This window comes from Vombatus ursinus, unplaced genomic scaffold, assembly GCF_900497805.2.
Source record: "Vombatus ursinus unplaced genomic scaffold, bare-nosed wombat genome assembly UNPS02010219.1, whole genome shotgun sequence".
In the NCBI taxonomy this organism is placed as follows: domain Eukaryota; kingdom Metazoa; phylum Chordata; class Mammalia; order Diprotodontia; family Vombatidae; genus Vombatus; species Vombatus ursinus.
Genome location: NW_020949997.1, coordinates 5,023,062 through 5,040,891, shown reverse-complemented (window position 1 = coordinate 5,040,891; position 17,830 = coordinate 5,023,062). Strand labels below are relative to the sequence as shown.

The 17,830-nt window shown below is 43.3% G+C and overlaps 1 protein-coding gene and 1 pseudogene across 1 annotated transcript in view; both read right to left on the bottom strand.

Moving 5' to 3' along the window:
* Positions 1-5,080: 5,080 nt before the first annotated feature.
* Positions 5,081-17,830, bottom strand: part of NEURL3 (neuralized E3 ubiquitin protein ligase 3) — an 18,602-nt gene continuing 5,852 nt past the window's right edge. The window contains exons 2-4 of the mRNA XM_027853946.1: positions 11,069-11,563; positions 9,731-9,793; positions 5,081-5,599 (exon numbers count right to left, since the gene is read on the bottom strand). Of these exons, the coding sequence (XP_027709747.1) occupies positions 5,376-5,599; positions 9,731-9,793; positions 11,069-11,563 (782 nt within the window). The 3' untranslated portion in view covers positions 5,081-5,375. The remainder of the gene's footprint in view (positions 5,600-9,730; positions 9,794-11,068; positions 11,564-17,830) is intronic.
* Positions 7,043-8,147, bottom strand: LOC114037051 (annotated as a pseudogene).

Sequence of the window (17,830 nt, the reverse complement as noted above, 5' to 3'; positions counted from 1 at the left end):
AAAGTCACTAAACTGTGTATACTCTTTGATCTAGCAAGACTATTAAGAGATCTATGCTTCAAAGAGGCACTTTTTGGGAAAGGACTCATATGTACAAAAATATTGTGTGTGTGTGTGTGTGTGTGTATGGCAGCAAAGCAGGAGAAAATAGTATAAATATTTATTCTAAGCACTTTTTACAAATAATATCTCATTTGATCCCTACAACAATCCTACAAGGTAGGTTCTATTACTATCTCTATTTTGCATTTGAGGAAACTGAGGCAAACATAGGTTAAGTGATTTGCCCAGAGTCACACAGTTAGTAAGTGTCTGAGGCCAGATTTGAATCCAGTTCTTTTTGACTCCAGGCCCATTGCTTTATCCACTTGCATGTCATGGCATCATCTCCCTGATGTCATGGTCCTCTAAGAATGAAGGACAAACAACAACAGAAGTCTTGTTATTAGCTCCAAGCTCAACCTCAGCGTACCCTGGAGAAAACATCTTTTGTTTCTTTTAGAGGTGAATTCCCTTTTCTCACTCTTGAACCTCACACTCATGAGCTTTGACACAAATCACAGTAAAAGAAACTGTAACCATGGTGTTTATATAGAGCATGGGTAGATATTCTCTGCCTGGTTTCTGCTGACCATGCGGGAGGTGAGGGGCAGCACTGAGACTCCCCTAATTGCCCACTAAGCTAAAAGAACTGATTGTTAACTTAGGGTATTTTTTCAAAGAGAAGGCAGATTCTGACTGGTGATTCCTGGGCTGTAGCTCACAATATGTGGCACCAGTGTGAGGTGGGAAAGGACAGGGTCTTTCCTCCATCCCAATATGATGACAATTCCACCCACAATTCCACCCACAAGTTAGTGCTTCAGGAATTAACCAGGCAAATTGGCCTCAGGGGTCCCTGGCTGCTTTTGCCTCCCTTTTGTTTGTCTTTTCCTGAGTTTAGGCAGACAAGGATCCTATAGTGGATATGTGCAGGACTGGTAGTGACCTTTCAAGTTCTGGAAGGTATGAATGTCCTGGAAAGACTATGGTATGGCAGCTGCAGTGTCCTTGGAGCAGCAGGGCTGCTGACAGGAGAAACATCTGCAATGGAGAGTCTGACCACAACCAGGAGAGAGGATAATCCTGTCCTGTTTTACCATCAGACAAGTGCCAGGAGTGATTGGACAGTGCCCATCAGAGATAAAATATAAAATGGCTAAGTAGTAGTATTACAAAACTTTTTTGATGCCATGACAAATCTTACTATCAGCCTCCCAGAAGATTGTAACAGTGGGGTTTAAATTTTTTTAAATTTAATATTTTTATTTTTCACCCAATTACATGTTAAACAATTTTTAAACATTTTTTTAAAAGTTTTGAGTTCCAAATTCTATCCCTCCTTCCCCTCCCCATCCCTGACAGTAAACAATCTGATCTAGGTTATACATGTGCAATCATGTAAAATATTTCCAATTTAGTCATTTTGTACAAGAAGACTTGAATTTTAAAAAAAAGAATGAAAGAAAGTGAAAAACAGCATGCTTCAGTCTGTATTCAGACAGTACCAGTTCTTTCTCTGGAGGTGGATAACATGCTTCATCATGAGTCCTTCGGGATTGTCTTGGGTCATTGTATTGCTGAAAATAGCTAAATCATTGACAATTCTTCATCATACAATATTGTTGCTACTGTGTACAACATTCTCCTGGTTCTGCTCACTTCACTTTGCATCAGTTCATGTAAGTCTTTCCAGGTTTTTCTGAAGTCATTCTGCTTGTCATTTCTTATAGCACAATAATATTCCACCACAATCATATACTCCACCTTGTTCAGCCATTCCCCAAATGATAGACATCCTCTTGATTTCCAGTTCTTAGCCACCACAAAAAAACCTGTTATAAATATTTTTGTACAATATTTTTGTACAAAATCCTTTTTCATTTTTTTAAATGTCTTTGGGATATAGACCTAGCAGTGATGCAACAGTGGTTTTAAGTTGAGTTGCTGAATTCTCTTGTAATTGTTCTATAATGTATGCTATTGTAATGGGAGTCTGGTTGGTGTATGTGCAGAGCACCTGGGATGGCATCTTTCCACATAGAAAACCTGGGAAGCCTGCTACCCAGACAATTGTCATGATATACAAAGGAAGTGCCTTGGAAAGACAAACTGTGGAGTGTGTGTAGACATACTATAATTAGTTCTGGTTGGCTGACCATGTGTTGAAGAGGAGCTCTTTGGTTGGCTACTGAGGCATTCAAAAAGGCTCATTTGTTTCAGGTCTTGTCTCTTTGCCTCAAGGCTCTTAGGGGAGCTTGGAGCCCAGTGAAGAGTGGAACCTATAACCCTGTGAGTTGGAAGATCTGGAGAGCTTCCTGGCATTCCATTTTTTCAGAGTTCAAGTGAATGGACAGTATGGCATTGATGCCCTAAGGAACAAGAGGCAACCTTTGAGAGAGTCCTCCAGGAAGCCACCCCAGTGGTACCTCCTCTCTCCCAAGCCTTTGGGTGGCATGACTGAAGGCAGGGAGGGAATAAACAGTGAGCTAGTTAAATGCCACCACAATCTATTTTATTGGCTTTTGGTTCACAGAGAATATTTTCCTTATCACATTCATCAGAATAAAGTCCTTTGTACTTGGGTGTGGAAAGTCACTGTGTCAAACTGCAAACCCAGTATCAAGCAAGGGAGGTAGCAGAGGCCCCAAGAAAGACAAGAGAAGTCAGTGCCAGTACCCAAACAGCCCCTTTAAGGTTTGGGGAAACCATACTATTGCCAAGTAGTAATGTAACAATGAGCATTATTTAAACAGGTATGATAGCAAGTTGGCAACAGATGGTGAATGTGACTTTCCATGCTAATGACCCCCTGAATCAGGCTGCGCTTTTCAGAGCTATCCTAGCCCCATCCTGAGAACTTGGAAAACTTTCGTTTCCCAGGGTCTGTGGGAGTTTCAGGACAGTAGGGAGTATCCTACCAATGACTTCTGAACCAGTTCCATCAATAGTGGGGAGGAACGCTGGGGAGGACTGTCACCTTCCCAGAGTGATAATCTCTGCCAATCTGCCATCCTTCCTCAATCCTTTGCCCTCCTTGAACTTCTTATGGGCTTACTGGACAGGAGAAGCACGCAATAGTAGTTGTTTTTTTTCTTTCTTACTGCCCCACTCTGAACTCACCTCCTTCTAGCAGAGGTTGTGCCCTTGGGTAGCTCATTCAATCCCACAAAAGTTCTTTCTAGAAAAGAGATAAGGCAGGACCCTGCCTAGGGCTTGCCACAGTAATACTGACTGAGGGGTGGGAGCTGTTCCCTAAGTTATGGCTTAATATATACCAGCCAAGGCTTTCTTTGATTGCTTAATTGCTCAACTGAAAGCATTTTCTAAGGGTTTTAGACAACAGAGGAGGGGTCCTGAGTCCCAGAACTGGTGAGGGTTGGTATGGGATAGCCTGAGACCTGGGAGAAGGACAGAATATAGGTTCAGACCAAGTCTGGGGTGTCAAGGGGCCAGTCTCCATAGAATGCTGTACCTAAGCGTGTGCTTGAGCCAGCTTGACTCAGGACAACTGATGGTTAAATTTTCAGAGTGAACATTTACACCAAGGCTACAAATCAGGGCTTCATTTATTGTTTTGCTGATTGTCTACACTTAAGAAAATGGTGGAAAAAATGTTAATAATGCAGATTAAACTTTTTCTTATGTACATTTTTTTTCAGCCAGTCAGCTGTTAAACATGTATCAGTATACCTTTTGCTAGACCCTGAGGTTAACTCAACTCCAGGACACTGGGAAGAAAACTGGGCTTGGATTCGAGCCAGGGATTCATCTTGGCTCTTTCACAAATGAGTAGGACAATAGATATCGTTGGCACCTACATGGCACTGCACTCTAAGGTTTACAAAGCTACACACTCACAGGAGCTCATTTGGGTCTCAGAATAATACTGGGAGGTAGTGCTACAAGGATCATTATTCTTCCCCATTTTTCATGTGAGGAAACTGAAGCTCAGCAAAGTTCAGAGACTTCCTCAGGGTCACCCATTTAGGAAGTGTCAGACATAGAATTCAGACCCATATCTCTGCTGACTCCAAGGTCAGTGAGTGCTCTTTCCACACCATGCTGCTTTGATGGGCAAGTCACCTAACTTGTCTGAGCCTCACTTTTCTCACCTGTGAAATAAAAGCCATTGGGGCAATTGATGTCTTTCAGCTCTGACATTCTCATTTTTGGATTCCCCAACTTTCCTCCAAGGGCCCATAAAATTAGACAAGTTGCTCAGTTGGGCTCCTATTTCCTGTATATAATGGTGTCAAGCAACCAACTGAATGTCCTTCAATGGGCATGAATGTTCCAAGTTCATAAAATGAGGTTGACTCAGGAGAGCCTAGGTTTCCTACCTCCCAGGGCAATTGCTGATCTCATCTGATACTTTGGGATTATAGCTACTCGAGGATGACAGACTCTCAAGAGTACCCCCCAAGTACCCCAACCTCCCCTTCAAGTGTCTGGAGGGGCTGCACTTAGTGTATCCTTTGACTTGGAGACCCTTCTCAAATAACCTCCTAGTGAGACACCTCACTTCTCTTAACAATTAAGAGCTGTGAGAGTGGAATAGGCTGCTTTGGAGTTGTATTAAGCTCCCTAGCACTGGAGGTCTCTGGGGGGGGGGGTCTATGACAACTTATTGGGATGTAATTCCCCAACACATTCAGGTAAGTGTTGAACTAAATACCTCTAAGGTCCTTTTCATCTTAGATATTCTTTGATTCTCAGCTCCCATCCCAGCTTCTTACCTACCTACTCTTTGTATGTGTGTGGGGGGTGGGGGGGGTGGTAGGGTAGTGGGCAGAGTAGAAGGTAGAGGAGTAGAGGGTTGATGCTTCTATCTGTCCTTGTCCTACTTCTTTGGCCCTCAACCAATGAACACTCACCTCTTTCATATCACTCATATGTTTAATGAAATAAAAAAATAACAGTAACAAAAGTTTCTAAGTATATAGCACTTTATTGTTACAAAACACTTTATGTACATTATTTTATTATTTATACCATTCCTTAGAACAAATTTGTGAGGTAGGTAGCATCCCCATTTTACAAATGAAGAAACTAAGGCTCAGAGACATCAAGCGACTTACCCAGGGTCACAGAGTTAGTGACAGAGCCAAGATTTCAGTTCAAGCCTTCTGACTCCTAGTCTCTGCTATATAAGAGGCCAGGGTGGGTAAGTATGAAAGAGGGCATCCACAGAGTCTCCTTATTCAGCATGAAATGGTATGGCCAGCTGCAGGGAACAGGTGTCCTGAGAGATGGGAATGGGGCCAAATTTCAGGGGTGAGCTGATCCTGGTGCTCCTGCTCACCTCCATCTGGACCCCACTTTGTAGCAGGTTATCAGGAGAAATTCCAAGCGTCTGCTGGAGTGGATTTATTCTGTAGGCAGAATAGTTCAATCTTACAGCGGCATATGGGGCACTTGGCAGTGTCTCTGAAGATCCTATTGGCACAGCAATAGCAGAGGACGGTGTGGTGACAAGGAAGAAGCCAGGTGTTCTTGACATGGTACAAACAGACAGAACACTCTTCTCCATCTCTAGCTGGGAGGCAGAAACTGATCTCTAGAAAGACAAGAAAGCTTAGGTGAAGGAAAGCATCATGGGTAAAATGAGTCTCCTCCCTTAGAGATCTACCTGGCCTAGGAGAAACCTCTGAGATTCTACTGTCCATCTCTCTTTCATTCTGCCTAGATACCAAGTCATCTCTACCTTCTGTTACTCCTCTCCAGGTTACTAGGCTACCGTATTCATGCTGCAGAGCCCCAGGAGATTGGAAAACAAAAGAGAGGCTAGAGAAAAAGGTGAAGTTATTTCTTTGTGCCAGTCTATCAACAAGCATTTATTAAGTGCTTACCATGTGCCAGGCATATACATATATATATGTACATATATATATATGTACACACATATATATATATGTACACATATATATGTGTATATATATACATACATACATACATACACACACACACACACACCAGAGAGAGAGAGAGAGGAGAGAGAGAGAGAGAGAGAGAGAGAGAGAGAGAGAGAGAGAGCTGATGGAAAGTAATGTCAGAGAGAAGGCACTAATATTCAAGAGGACTAGGAAAGGCCTCTTGCAGGTGAGATTTAAGCTGAAACTTGAAGGAAATCAGGGAAATAAGGAGGTAGAGGCAAAGAGGGAAAGCATTTCAAGCTTGGCCTACAGCCAGTGAAAAGGCATGGAGTAGACAAAGTGATTAGCAATGGCAATCTATCAAACGTCCCTTGCTCTTTCCACAGGACCATCCCATCTTCTCTCCATCATACAGATTTCTGACATCCTTCACTGTCCTTCACTCCTCTTCTTTAAAGTTCTTCCTTGATAGTATGTTGATACCTACTTTTCCCCATAAAGCTCTCCATTGCTCTCTGGCAGCTCTTAAGGTACTGCTACTGGTGTTCGGGCGTCTCGCTGCCATATAGCAACACTTGTAAACTGATAGCATTGAAAAGACTGGAACTAGGAAAAGCCTTGAAATTTCCTGAAGGTGATCCAGTGTCTTCTGTTCAACCTTGGGCCTGGTTCATTATCCCAGCAATCCCAGACATACATATTGATGAATAAGCTAGCCTTACAAGGTATGCATCCAAATACATGTCGATCTGGTAGAAGATTGTCTTCTTTCTCTTTCCTGTGTGGATAAATAGCTCAGACTCCTTTGTGTGATTACAGACCTCCTCTAGAAGGTGTTACAATGTCTTGGGGCTTATTAGAATCAGCACAATCAGTGACAAATGTGGAGGCCTTCACCTTCCTGAAGGAATCTCTCAGACTTGAACTCAGTTCTGAACCTACCCTATACCAGGTATTGCAGGCCAAAGCCTCTCCTACTCCATAGTTTAATGGCACCTTTTAAAAAAAAATTTCTTAAATTTCGACATAAGCTGAAAGTACAAGGAAGTGCTGCTCTGCTCTTTAGATCTTAAGTCCAAGCCTTCCACAATTCTCTTAGCTGTTAACAGGAACTTCTTCAGAATTTGCTAGCTGTCAGAGATTTCCTCCTCTTCCTCATCTTCTTTCCTATCCACCTCAGAGGTGTCTGAAGACTCAGGAAGGGTACATATTCCCTGCTACTGAACCCAAACTTGAGCATATCCTTCTCCTTTAGCTCATAGTAACGCTATGGCTCAATGGGATGGTTGTTTAAGAATGTCCCATTACCTGAGCCAAGGTCAGTGATATACAGCCTGACCCTTTGGCCAACTGGTTTATCAGCGCTGGTGTATTCTACAAGCTGATACTGAAATACTGCGTGCTGCTTGGAACAGGAGGGGTGGTCAATAGGCATATCTGCAATTCGCCTGTATCCACCCAGGAGGTAAACCCTTTGTCTATGGATATACATGACCGGAAGAACCTCATCATTCTTAAAGGGGTAAGGGCGCCAGCGTTTCTTTGGGATCCGTGCTGCCGGAGGCTCACTGTACTTTATCACCACACCTTGGAACCTATTTGCATCCTCAAGGAGTGCCCCTGAAAGTTCCAAGCTGGGCTTCTCTTTACTCAGTGGCTCTTTTCTTCCACTGTGGCCACCAGCAGACTGCCAAACACTCTCCCGATTCCCATCACTGCTGCCACCCACATCTTTCTTCTGGCCACGCTCCCGTCGCAGAGAGTTATAAAACTCTCTTTCTGCTTCTTGTTCCTGTAGGCTGTGGGCATCTCGGTCCCGCCCACCACCAGGCCTCTCACTAGCGCTCTTCCTCTGGTGAGAGTGGCTATGGTGTCTGTCGCGGTCACCATTTCTCTCCTGCCTGTGTACTTGTTCTGATTGCTTCTTGTGTTGCCTTTCTTCTCTTCCACTCCGGGGATCCTGACTGCAGGATGGTGATGGCCCCGGCTTCTCTCCCTCGGAGGAGATCTGCTACTTCTCTCAAAAGATTTGTTTTTCCTTTTGGTTGATGATCTGAGGCAACTGCCCGCACGGTTACGTGAGGCTCTAGTGCTGCTTGGGGCCGGCCTGGGGCTTCCCGAGGAGCCCTGCAGGGCCCAGGGCCCGTAAGAGCAGGACGCCGGGGTAGGGCTGCGCCGCTCCTCGCGCCTCTGTCGCCGCTGCCTCCGCTCCTGCTCTGCCTTCACCTGCATCCTCGTGGGCAGGGCCCTGCAACTACTCAGTAAGTGCAGAGCGAGCACCCTCCACCTCCACTTTCCCGGTTGCTTCTATTCTTCTTCCCCAATCCCACCCTTCTTATTGGGACACGCTCTTTCCAAAGAAAAGGACACGCCCCTACCTTCAGCTGATGCTTGAGCAGGCCCGCAAACAAGAGGCAGGTACTAGAAGAGAAAGCAGTTTCACAATAACCAGAGAAAGTATCCAGAAGAGGGTAATCAAGGGGGCGAGGCCAGGACTCCGGGGAAGCCAAGAAGGGTGAGGATTAAGAAAAAATCATCAGATTTGACATCTAAGAGATCACTGGTGACTTTGGAGAGAGAAGTTTCAATTGAATGATGAGATTGGAAATCAGACTGCAGAGGGTTTAGAATTGGACGAGAAGAGAAGAAATAGTGACACCAATCATAAAAGGCTTTTTCAAGAAGATTAGCCAAGAAATGAAGAAGAGATATAGGTTGATAGCTAGATGGGATGGTTGGATCAAATGAGATTTTTGTTTTTAAGGATGAGGAGACATGGGCATGTTTTCAGGCAGCAGGGAAGGTGCCTGTGGATAGGATGAGACTGAAGAATAGAAAGGGAGTTGGGATAATAAAGGGGACAAACTGCTACAGCTGACAGAAATGGATGGGATCAAGGATGAATGTAAGTTTTTCCTTGGCAGGAAGAAGGGCTTCTTCTTTATGAGAAACAAAGGCAAAGGAGGAGAGAGTGAGTGAAGGTACCTTAGTAATGTGAGATGATGAAGAAAGGGAAGAAGAGGGAGCTCTCTGGCTACCCTTTGTGCCAAGCACAGTACTTTACAAAACGGGAAGTCTTAGTAAAGGCAATGAGGGTATAATGGACAGATCACAAGAAAGAACATAAGACCTGTTTTTTGAGTCTGAGCTCTGTCTCTAACTAGCTAAGTGATTGTAGGCAAGTCATTTAACCTTACTCAGCCTCAGTTTTCTCTAAAAGAGGGATAAAAATATCTACACCATCAGGGACCTGAGAGACCATCTTATCCAAACCCACTGACATATAGAGGAGGAAACTAAGGACCAGAAGAGAAGTGACTTGCCCAAGATCATGCAGGTAACAAGTGGTGATGCTGGGATTTGAAACAAGGTTCACTGACTCTCAAATTCAGTGTTCTTCCCACTGGTCCCCACTGCCTGCTTTGTAAACTATAAAGTGCAAAGTAAATGGAGACCACTGCTATCATTACTTGATATTGTTGGTTGGAGCACTTTTACAAAAACCTGGGGGGCGGGGGTGGGGGGAATCCACCCTCATGAATACATGCTGAACTTTGTAGTAAGGGTATTTTTTATAAGGACAAGGGGCAAGTAACCTTCTCAAAATCACTCCAGGAACAGTCCAGGGATAGATCTCAGGAGTTCCAACTCCCAAGCCTTCAGCCCATCATTCCTTACTCCTGACAGTAAATATTTCCCTTCTGTTTCCCCCTCCCCTCTCCCATTGTTGTTTATGGTCTGCCCCCATCCACTCCACCCAGGTGATGGGAGTGAGAACTCAAATGACTTCCCCTTAATTGTGGAGAGGCATTTACCATAAGGTTCATCCCTGAACATCGGTGTCAGAAGTCTGGGTCTGAAAGGATCACTCACAGGAGCTATGAAAAATGAAACAAGGTTAGGAGTTGACAGATGCTTTGCAATCTCCCTCCACCTTCTGTCCTTGGGGTGAGGAATGGGGAGCATCCTGTCCTCTCACTTTCCTTTTAAGGGATCAGGTATTTGGCCTATGGCCTCCAGCAACAGAAGCCTCAGTACGTAGGAAACAGCATTAATGTCTAGATTTCAACTTGTCCTACCCTTTTCTTAACCCCTACTTTGTTTTTGTAAAACTTATTTTTAGTAATATTTTATTTCCCCTCCATTATATGTAAAAACAATTTTTAACCTTTTCTTTTTTTAAGTTTTGAGTTCCACATTCTATCCCACCTTCTTTCCACTCCCCCTTCCCTGAGATGGAAAGCAATTTGACACATGCCCTGCCTTCAGTTTTAAGAACTCTTCGTCCCGAGTAGAAGGGCCCCAGAGGCATGGAGAAAGCATCCCACCCAATAGGTAGTTGAACTGCCTACAGCTATGGTGTTAACCAAGAAGGGATTTTATTGGGGCTCTTTCTTCTCTGGCTTTCCACCCACTCAGGGCCCTCAGCCTAGCCTTCTTCCAAGCGAGCTCGGGACTGTGAAAGAAGAGAACTGTTACAATGATCGCTATCATTTATGTGGAGCTTTAAGATTTGCACAGCGCTTTAAAGATGTTATCTCATTTGGTCCTCCCAACCACCCTGGGAGGTATGATCTGTTGATCATACCTTAGTCTGGAATGCTCTCCTCCACTCTGATTACTGACCCCCCTGGCTTCCTAACTTCCCAACTAAAATCCCAACTCCCAATGGAAGGTTTCCCCAACCCCTCTTAACTCCAGTGCCTTCCTCTGTTAATTATTTCCTACTTATTCTGTGCAGCTTGCTTGGTATAAATTTGCCTGCATATTGTCTTCACCATTATATTGTAATCCACTTAAGGACAGAGACTGTCTTTTGCCTCATTTTGTATTCCCACTGCTTAACCCTGTGCCTGGCACTTAGTAGGTGCTTAATAAATGTTTATTGACTTGAATTGAAATTGAGTTCCTATTTTACAGCTGAGGAAACATAGAGGTTAAGTGACTTGCCTGGAGGTTGGTTAATGTATGAGGCAGGATTTGAACTCTGGTATTTTTAAGTCCAGCAGTCTATGTTCTGTGCCACCTAGCTGTCACTGTCCTGGGCTAGTAAGCATCCCTGAGAAATGGGGACTTGCACCCAATCCTACAGAAACTCACTCCCTTCCCTCTCCACTCCTTCCTCCCCACTATTCAAGAATGAATCGACTCACCGAGCAACTCAATGGCTTTTGTAGTTCCATAGACATCCATTACAGCCCAAAGAGGACAGCTCACAGTCACTCGGTCGAATAACAGAAACCTTTTGACCTGGTTGGTCCTCAAGAAGACTTTTCCTGAGTTGTTCACCCAGAAGTGGATGATATTTCCCACCTTAATGAACTGATCAGGCAGGACAGCTGCCCAAGTGGAAGTCTGGGCTGTTAGATCAGGGCAGATGAAAGGGGGCAGGCTATAAGGGTTGATATTTGAGGGGTTCAGGCAGCTGAACCCTACACGGAGCCCACCATTCCATCCATCCTCCATCTTCAGGATCCGGAGGGTTACTATTTCGTAAGGCTTGACTGGACGGTTGGTAAAGACAATGCCATCATGAAAGGTAGAGATCCTCTCTGCCCTGGAATAGCAGTCATTCAGCAGGATCTGGTTGCCTTTGGCCTTGGAATGGAAATAGAGGGGCTGGTAGGACCTCTTCTGCTGAAGGTATTCTGAAAAAAATTCACATGACTGTTGTCAAGACCAAAAAAAAAAAAGCCTTCACTCCCATTCACTCCCATAGAGAGTCAATTTTACCAATCTTTCCCCATATGGTTTCAAAGGGCCAGGACAGTTTTCAATGTCTTCAAGCTCTTAAAATCAAGTTTATACTCTTCATAAGGATGACTGCCAGACATTTGCTTTCACCAAGAACTATCTGCAAGCTCTGTTGTCTTATACATCATTGTATGACCTCATACTCACCCAGGCCTTGTGCTAGGCACGCTGCTGAATAAATTTCTGCTAAATGAATGAATGAATGAATGAACTTTTTTTGGAGAGTGGGAGAAGGGGGAGAGGGGATGAGATATACATAGGAGAATCAGAGCTAGCTCTCATAAAGACAGCATGTAGCTGAAAGACCACAGGGCTGAGAATTGGGAAACCTGGGTTCTTATCTTTGCTGAGCTACCAACTAATTATCTATGTGACCTTGACTCAGTTCCACCTCACTGGGCTTGGGTGTTCTTATCTGCTCAATGAGGCATTTAGACTAAATGACCTCTAAAGCAGCGATATGACTAGTAATTTTGGTACCAGGGCAATCACTGTTAGGGCAAGCAATGAGAACTGGAGCCAATGGCAGAAAACGTGCCTTCTAATTATCTTTTTAATTCATGAACTGAAAATAATACAAGAAATGAAGACACATTCAAGTAAGCAGGCTGAAGAATTGGTTACTCTTAGGACTTAGGAGTTAGAAGGGACCTTGGAGGTGTCAACCTCTAAGAGTTTGGTCCAAGTAAGAAATGAATGAGGTTGTATCCATCTGCTGGTTTATTTCTCTTCAAGCGGGCAGACATGCATGCATGGCTGCAGTATTGGAACTGAGCCCACTTGGAGGGTGGGGTGCATAGTTTATATGTCCTTCAAAGAGTAGGTGTTCCCGAGGGGTGCCAATCATCTCTGATTGGTTAACACACTGGGAGGTTGTTAGAGGTTCTTTTACTTTCAACTTTCAATTTAGAGGTTCTTCTACTTTCTGATTAGATCTTGGCCTTGGTAAATCTTTAAGAAAGATTTCCTACACTGGTTGGTTTCTGGATAAGGAAGTAGAAGGGGAGAAAAACCTTTGTAAGCGCAAATCACACTGTCAGTAATTGTTCTTTTGAAAAAGAAACCAAACTTTGGAAGAAGCGGGCTGGGGAAAACTCTAAGTCTCCAAGATAATGATTACTAAAAAAAAAAAATCATTTTTCACAGAGGTCATCTAGTTTGTGAAAAATGATTTCTCTTAGTAATCATTATCTTGGAGATTCAGAGCTTCCCCCCATCCCCCTTCTTTCAAAGTTCAGCTTTTTCTTCAAAAGGACATTAAGTTTGGGTTAATGGGTGTATTTCTGTTCATTGTGTTGCTCAGACAGGTCTGGGAAAGTGTTGATTCTCCCTACTGTCAAGATAGATGATATGGAAATTGATGCCTCTTTGACCAAAATTTAGGTGACCTAAATCACATACCCCAAGACCCTCATTCTAATATAGCCCACCTCCCAGTGTGTTAACCAGAGTTGGTTGGCACCCCTTGGGAACACCTACTCTTCAAAGGATACATAAGCTATGTACCCCAACCCCAAACTGGGCTCTCAGTTCCAAACTGTTAGCTCCCATCAAATGCATAACCACCTGCTGTGAGAGAATAAAATATGAACTTGGACAAGTTGATTCATTTGTCTTTCTTAGACCAATTCTCAGAGGTTGACAAGTCCAACCCATAAGATTTGGGGACAGGTCTCTGAAGGTTACTTCCTTTTTGCTTATAGGGAGATGACAAGAGTGAGGGTAAGTAGGAGCTGAAGGGGAGCTTATTTCTCCAGGAAAGGAGGGAGGAAGGGGAAGGCATGGAAAGGATCATGGATCCTTAGGATCCATGCTCTTGGGATAAAGAGAAAGAAAGAAAAGCAAACAGGCTGCTGTTTCCATAGCTGCCTAGAACTAAAAATTCTACAAAATTGAATTGTCAAAATTTACCTCAAAGAAACCTCTCAGCTTTAGAACTTGCCCTCTGAGGAAGTCTTGATTGGTTAAAAAAATAAATAAATAAAAGATTACCTGGAGCTCAACAATGCTTCACACTTCCCCCAGCCATCTTCTTGCTACCCACCTTGTTATGTTTCTTTCCCCTTCCACCAGCCCCACCTCAAAGATTCTAACTCTGGAACCATAATCAAATCAATACTGCCATTGCTACTGGATTGTGTCAGTCAACTCATCTTTCCTGTGATTCACCCAATCAAAACACTCCTTTCTGGATATCATTCCCTATATGTGTTGACACCCTTTTTAGAAGGTAAGCTCCCAGAAAGCAGGGCTTTTCTTGATTTTATTTTTATTCCCCTACACTAAGCACAATGTGTGGCACATAGAGGCTCTTAATCTATGTTTTGTTTTGTTTTGTTTTGTTTTGTTTTTATTCATTCATTTGTTTATATTTCCTCTTCTCCATTCCTTGGGATTTCCTATTCCCCTCATTTCCTTCTCCTGGACATGTATGAAATTTTTGTGCTCTCTAATACAGCATTGCTCTAATATCGCCACCAGCTCCAGCATTCCATCTTTCTATAATTCTCTTTGCAAAATAAATATTGAATCCCAGACAGTTCCAAATCATCCTGCTCCTCACTTTTTAATACTTTCCCTCAATTTCTAAAAATGCTCTTGAGTGCACATCAATAATGACACCTTCCAAGACAGTAGGGGAGGAAAGTCCCTATATAGATCTTACAGGACATGTACCAAATCTTTTCCAATTAACTGCTTATACTGAGCCTTTGTCAACTCCAGGGCTCCAAAGAGGGTAAGTGAGGGTGATGGTGAGTGTGGTCAGTGGTGGAAGTGGGGCCTAGATGGGTAAAGGTACTACATCCAGGGATCTGGTCAGCCTGGCAGAATCTAAGACATGGTTATTGTTTGGGCTGGGGTTGAGGCTATAAAGGATTATGGGGTTCTGAGTCAAGAAGAATTCCCAAAGGGAGTCATGTGAGAAGCAGGAAAGTCCTATCTTGTGATCCCCCTTCTAAGTAGTGCCTCAAAGAAAGTCCCTTTGGCTTTTATTTTATCTAGTGCTTTATTTAAAGCCTACATCTATTAAAGTACAGAGCCAAGATCCCCTACCCTTCCTTAACTCTACCACCAGATAGGAAATCTATTTCCCAGGCAGTTATCAGTCAAGACCATCTGTAGTTAGGGTGTCATGAAAACAGAAGCTGGATGCCTTCAAGGGAAAGGGACTGAGTGGAAAGAGGGAGTTTATTTATCACTTGTCATCGAAACTGAAAGGCTCTGCCTTTGTTATGGAACCAAGTGAGTAAACTTGGCCAGGACTCAGCTTCCCATGTGATTGGGGACTGATGACCAATGTCCATTCAAACGGCTATAATCCTTCCCTTCTTTCAGTCTTCTTGATGCCAGGAAAACTGATGTCTACAGGACTGTCTCTGGACTTGCCTATACCCTGGGATTGCAAAATTATTCCCACCCCTTCTCCTATCCCCCTTTTCACTCCCCCCCAGATCTTGGCTCCTGCTGTCAGAAGTAGTATGGTGCATTGAAAACATATTGGTGGAATGGTAAGACAGAACACATGAGTTGTAGTCCCATCTGGTCTTTACTTATTAGTACTTATTAGCTGTTTTTTCTGGAAATAAATCACAATTTCTCTAGGTCATAATTTCCTCAACCATAAAAGGGACATAACCATATACCTGCCTTATATATCTCATAGGGATGTTGTAACCTAATGTGCATGGAAGTGTTTTGAAAGTTGTGATGTCCCCTGAATTTGAAAACTATTGTTTTGTATCATTATTTATACTATAGCTCACACTTCTATAGTGCTATCAGGCTTACAAAAGTATTTTCTTCAGGACAACCTTGTGAGATAGATAGTACAAATATAATTCCCCCTCCCCAACTTTACAGATGAGGAAACTGAAGCTCTGAAAAATTAAGGGACTTGCTCATAGGATCACAATCAGTATTTGGGGCAGGCAAGCCTTAGAGCTCTGATCCCCTGATTCCAAATTTAGTACACTAACCATTAGACTACACTGTTTCTTAAAGTGTTATTATGAAGCAACTGGGGATTTAGAGATGAAAGAGCCCAATCCCTTTATTTACACACAAGGGAACTGAAGATTGAAGAAGGGAAATGATTTGTGGAAGGTCACACAGTTAGAAAGTAGCAGAACCAGAATTTTAATCCAGATCCTCTGACCTGAAAGATAATTCAACTCAATAAATATTTATTAAGCACCCTTTATGTGCAGAGCACTGTGCTAGGCACTAGAAGAGAAACAAAGATCAATAAGACATAGTCTTCAAGGGGTATCTAGTATGTTAGGGGGAGAGAAGATGAACACAAATAACTCCTGTCTGTTAGAAGGGATTTCCAATGGGAATACACAAGGCTGTCACTATTAAGTTGATTAATTCTTTCTTCATTTTTTTTTGAGGCAATTGGGGTAAAGTGACTTGCCCAGGGTCACATAGCTGGTGTTTCAGGACAGATTTGAACTCAGGTCCTCCTGACTCCAGGACTGCTGCTCTATCCACTGAGCCACCTACCCCTTGCCATTTCTTCTTTTAATTTGAAGAAACTTAAGTTCAAGAACCTCAAATCCTGGAGGCAAAGGGTGGCAATTAGACTTTCACAGTGGGGATTTCTGGATATTTGTCCCAGCAAGGTTCAATTTCACTTTCAAAAATGAGAGAATGGTACAGATATGACAACCCGCTGCCCTTGCCAAGTCCTGTGACTAAGCAATGCTGAGCTCTCTGTTCCATACTCCTTAGGGAAGGGAATCAGGGGAGGGGGAATTCTGTCTTCTTCCCCAACCTGAGAATAACAGCTTTAATTTCACAGGAGAATTCATTCCAGGATAATGACTCACTGAGGTTGAATGAAACTTAGACCAATGTTCTCAACAGAGGATAGAAGAGAGTGACCAAACTCACTGACCCCAGGTGGGGGCAAGAAAGTGTTACGTGGTGGGGAGGAGGCTGGGTTCTGGTTTCTGGGGCAGAAAGCTAGCCCTTAGAGGTCAGGCACAACTTCATTCTTAGAGATGTTTACCAACTTTCATTTGGTTAGAGATCCCAGCTACAATTCTGCTGCTGGAAGGACTAAGTAATTAAGACTGGAGGAAGAAGGCAAGGTAGAGAGTGGGCAGCCATTAGTCTTTTTCCACCATGCCACAGCATCATTCTCACCCTGGAACTTCACTCCTCCTCTAGCCTTCTCACACTGGAAGTACACTCTGCCCCCAGGTCCCTTCCTTTGGTTGGTAGACTCCTCTCAGAACCCCCATTTTAAGGTAAGTGCCTAGGTCAGCCACGCCTTCATTCTCCTCTGTGCTTTCCAGACTTGCTTTACAAATCCTGGCATGAGTACCTTCTCTTCACACCCTTCCTCACACCACTCTTTTTCAGCTCCCTTTGATGTGTGGTCTTCCTATACTAGAATGTAAGTTCCTTGAGGGCAAGTTCCTTTTCTTCTCCTATTTGCTTATAACAGGGCAGCTGTTGGCCCAATGGATAGCGAGCCAGGCCGAGAATCAGGAAGACTCATCTTTGTGAGTTCAAATCTGAGCTCAGACACTTACTAGCTGTGTGACCCTGGGCAAGTCACTTCACCCAGTTTGCCTCAGTTTTCTCATCTGTAAAATGAACTGGAGAAGGAAATGGCAATTACTCCAGTATCTTTGCCAAGAATACCTCAAATGGGGTCATGAAGAGTCAGAGACGACTGAACAACAACAATCTCTCTCCTGAACTTTAGTCCTGTATCACCAACTGCCTGTTAGAAATCTCCACTTGGATGCCCCCAAAGAATCTTAAATTCAACATGTCCAAAAAAGAACCTACAAACCTGCCCTTCCACTAGTGGTATACTGGTAAATGTTTAACAACCATCTTTCCAAGAAAAAAAATGTACTCATGGCACACTTTTAAGTTTAATCTTTATTATTAACATTTTCTCCATCATTTTCTTAAGCCTACACAATCAACAAAACAATATCAAATCATGATTTGTAGCTTTGCTGATTTCTGAGGTAGAAATGTTCATGCTGAAGACTTAACAATTGGTTCTTGTGAATGGTTTGAACTGGCTCTAGCACATCCCTACAACTCTATCAAATTTTCCTGTCTCTGTTGAGAGTACCACCATCTTCCCAGCCATCCAGGTTCATAACTTTGGTTTTATCTTAGATATTCTCTCT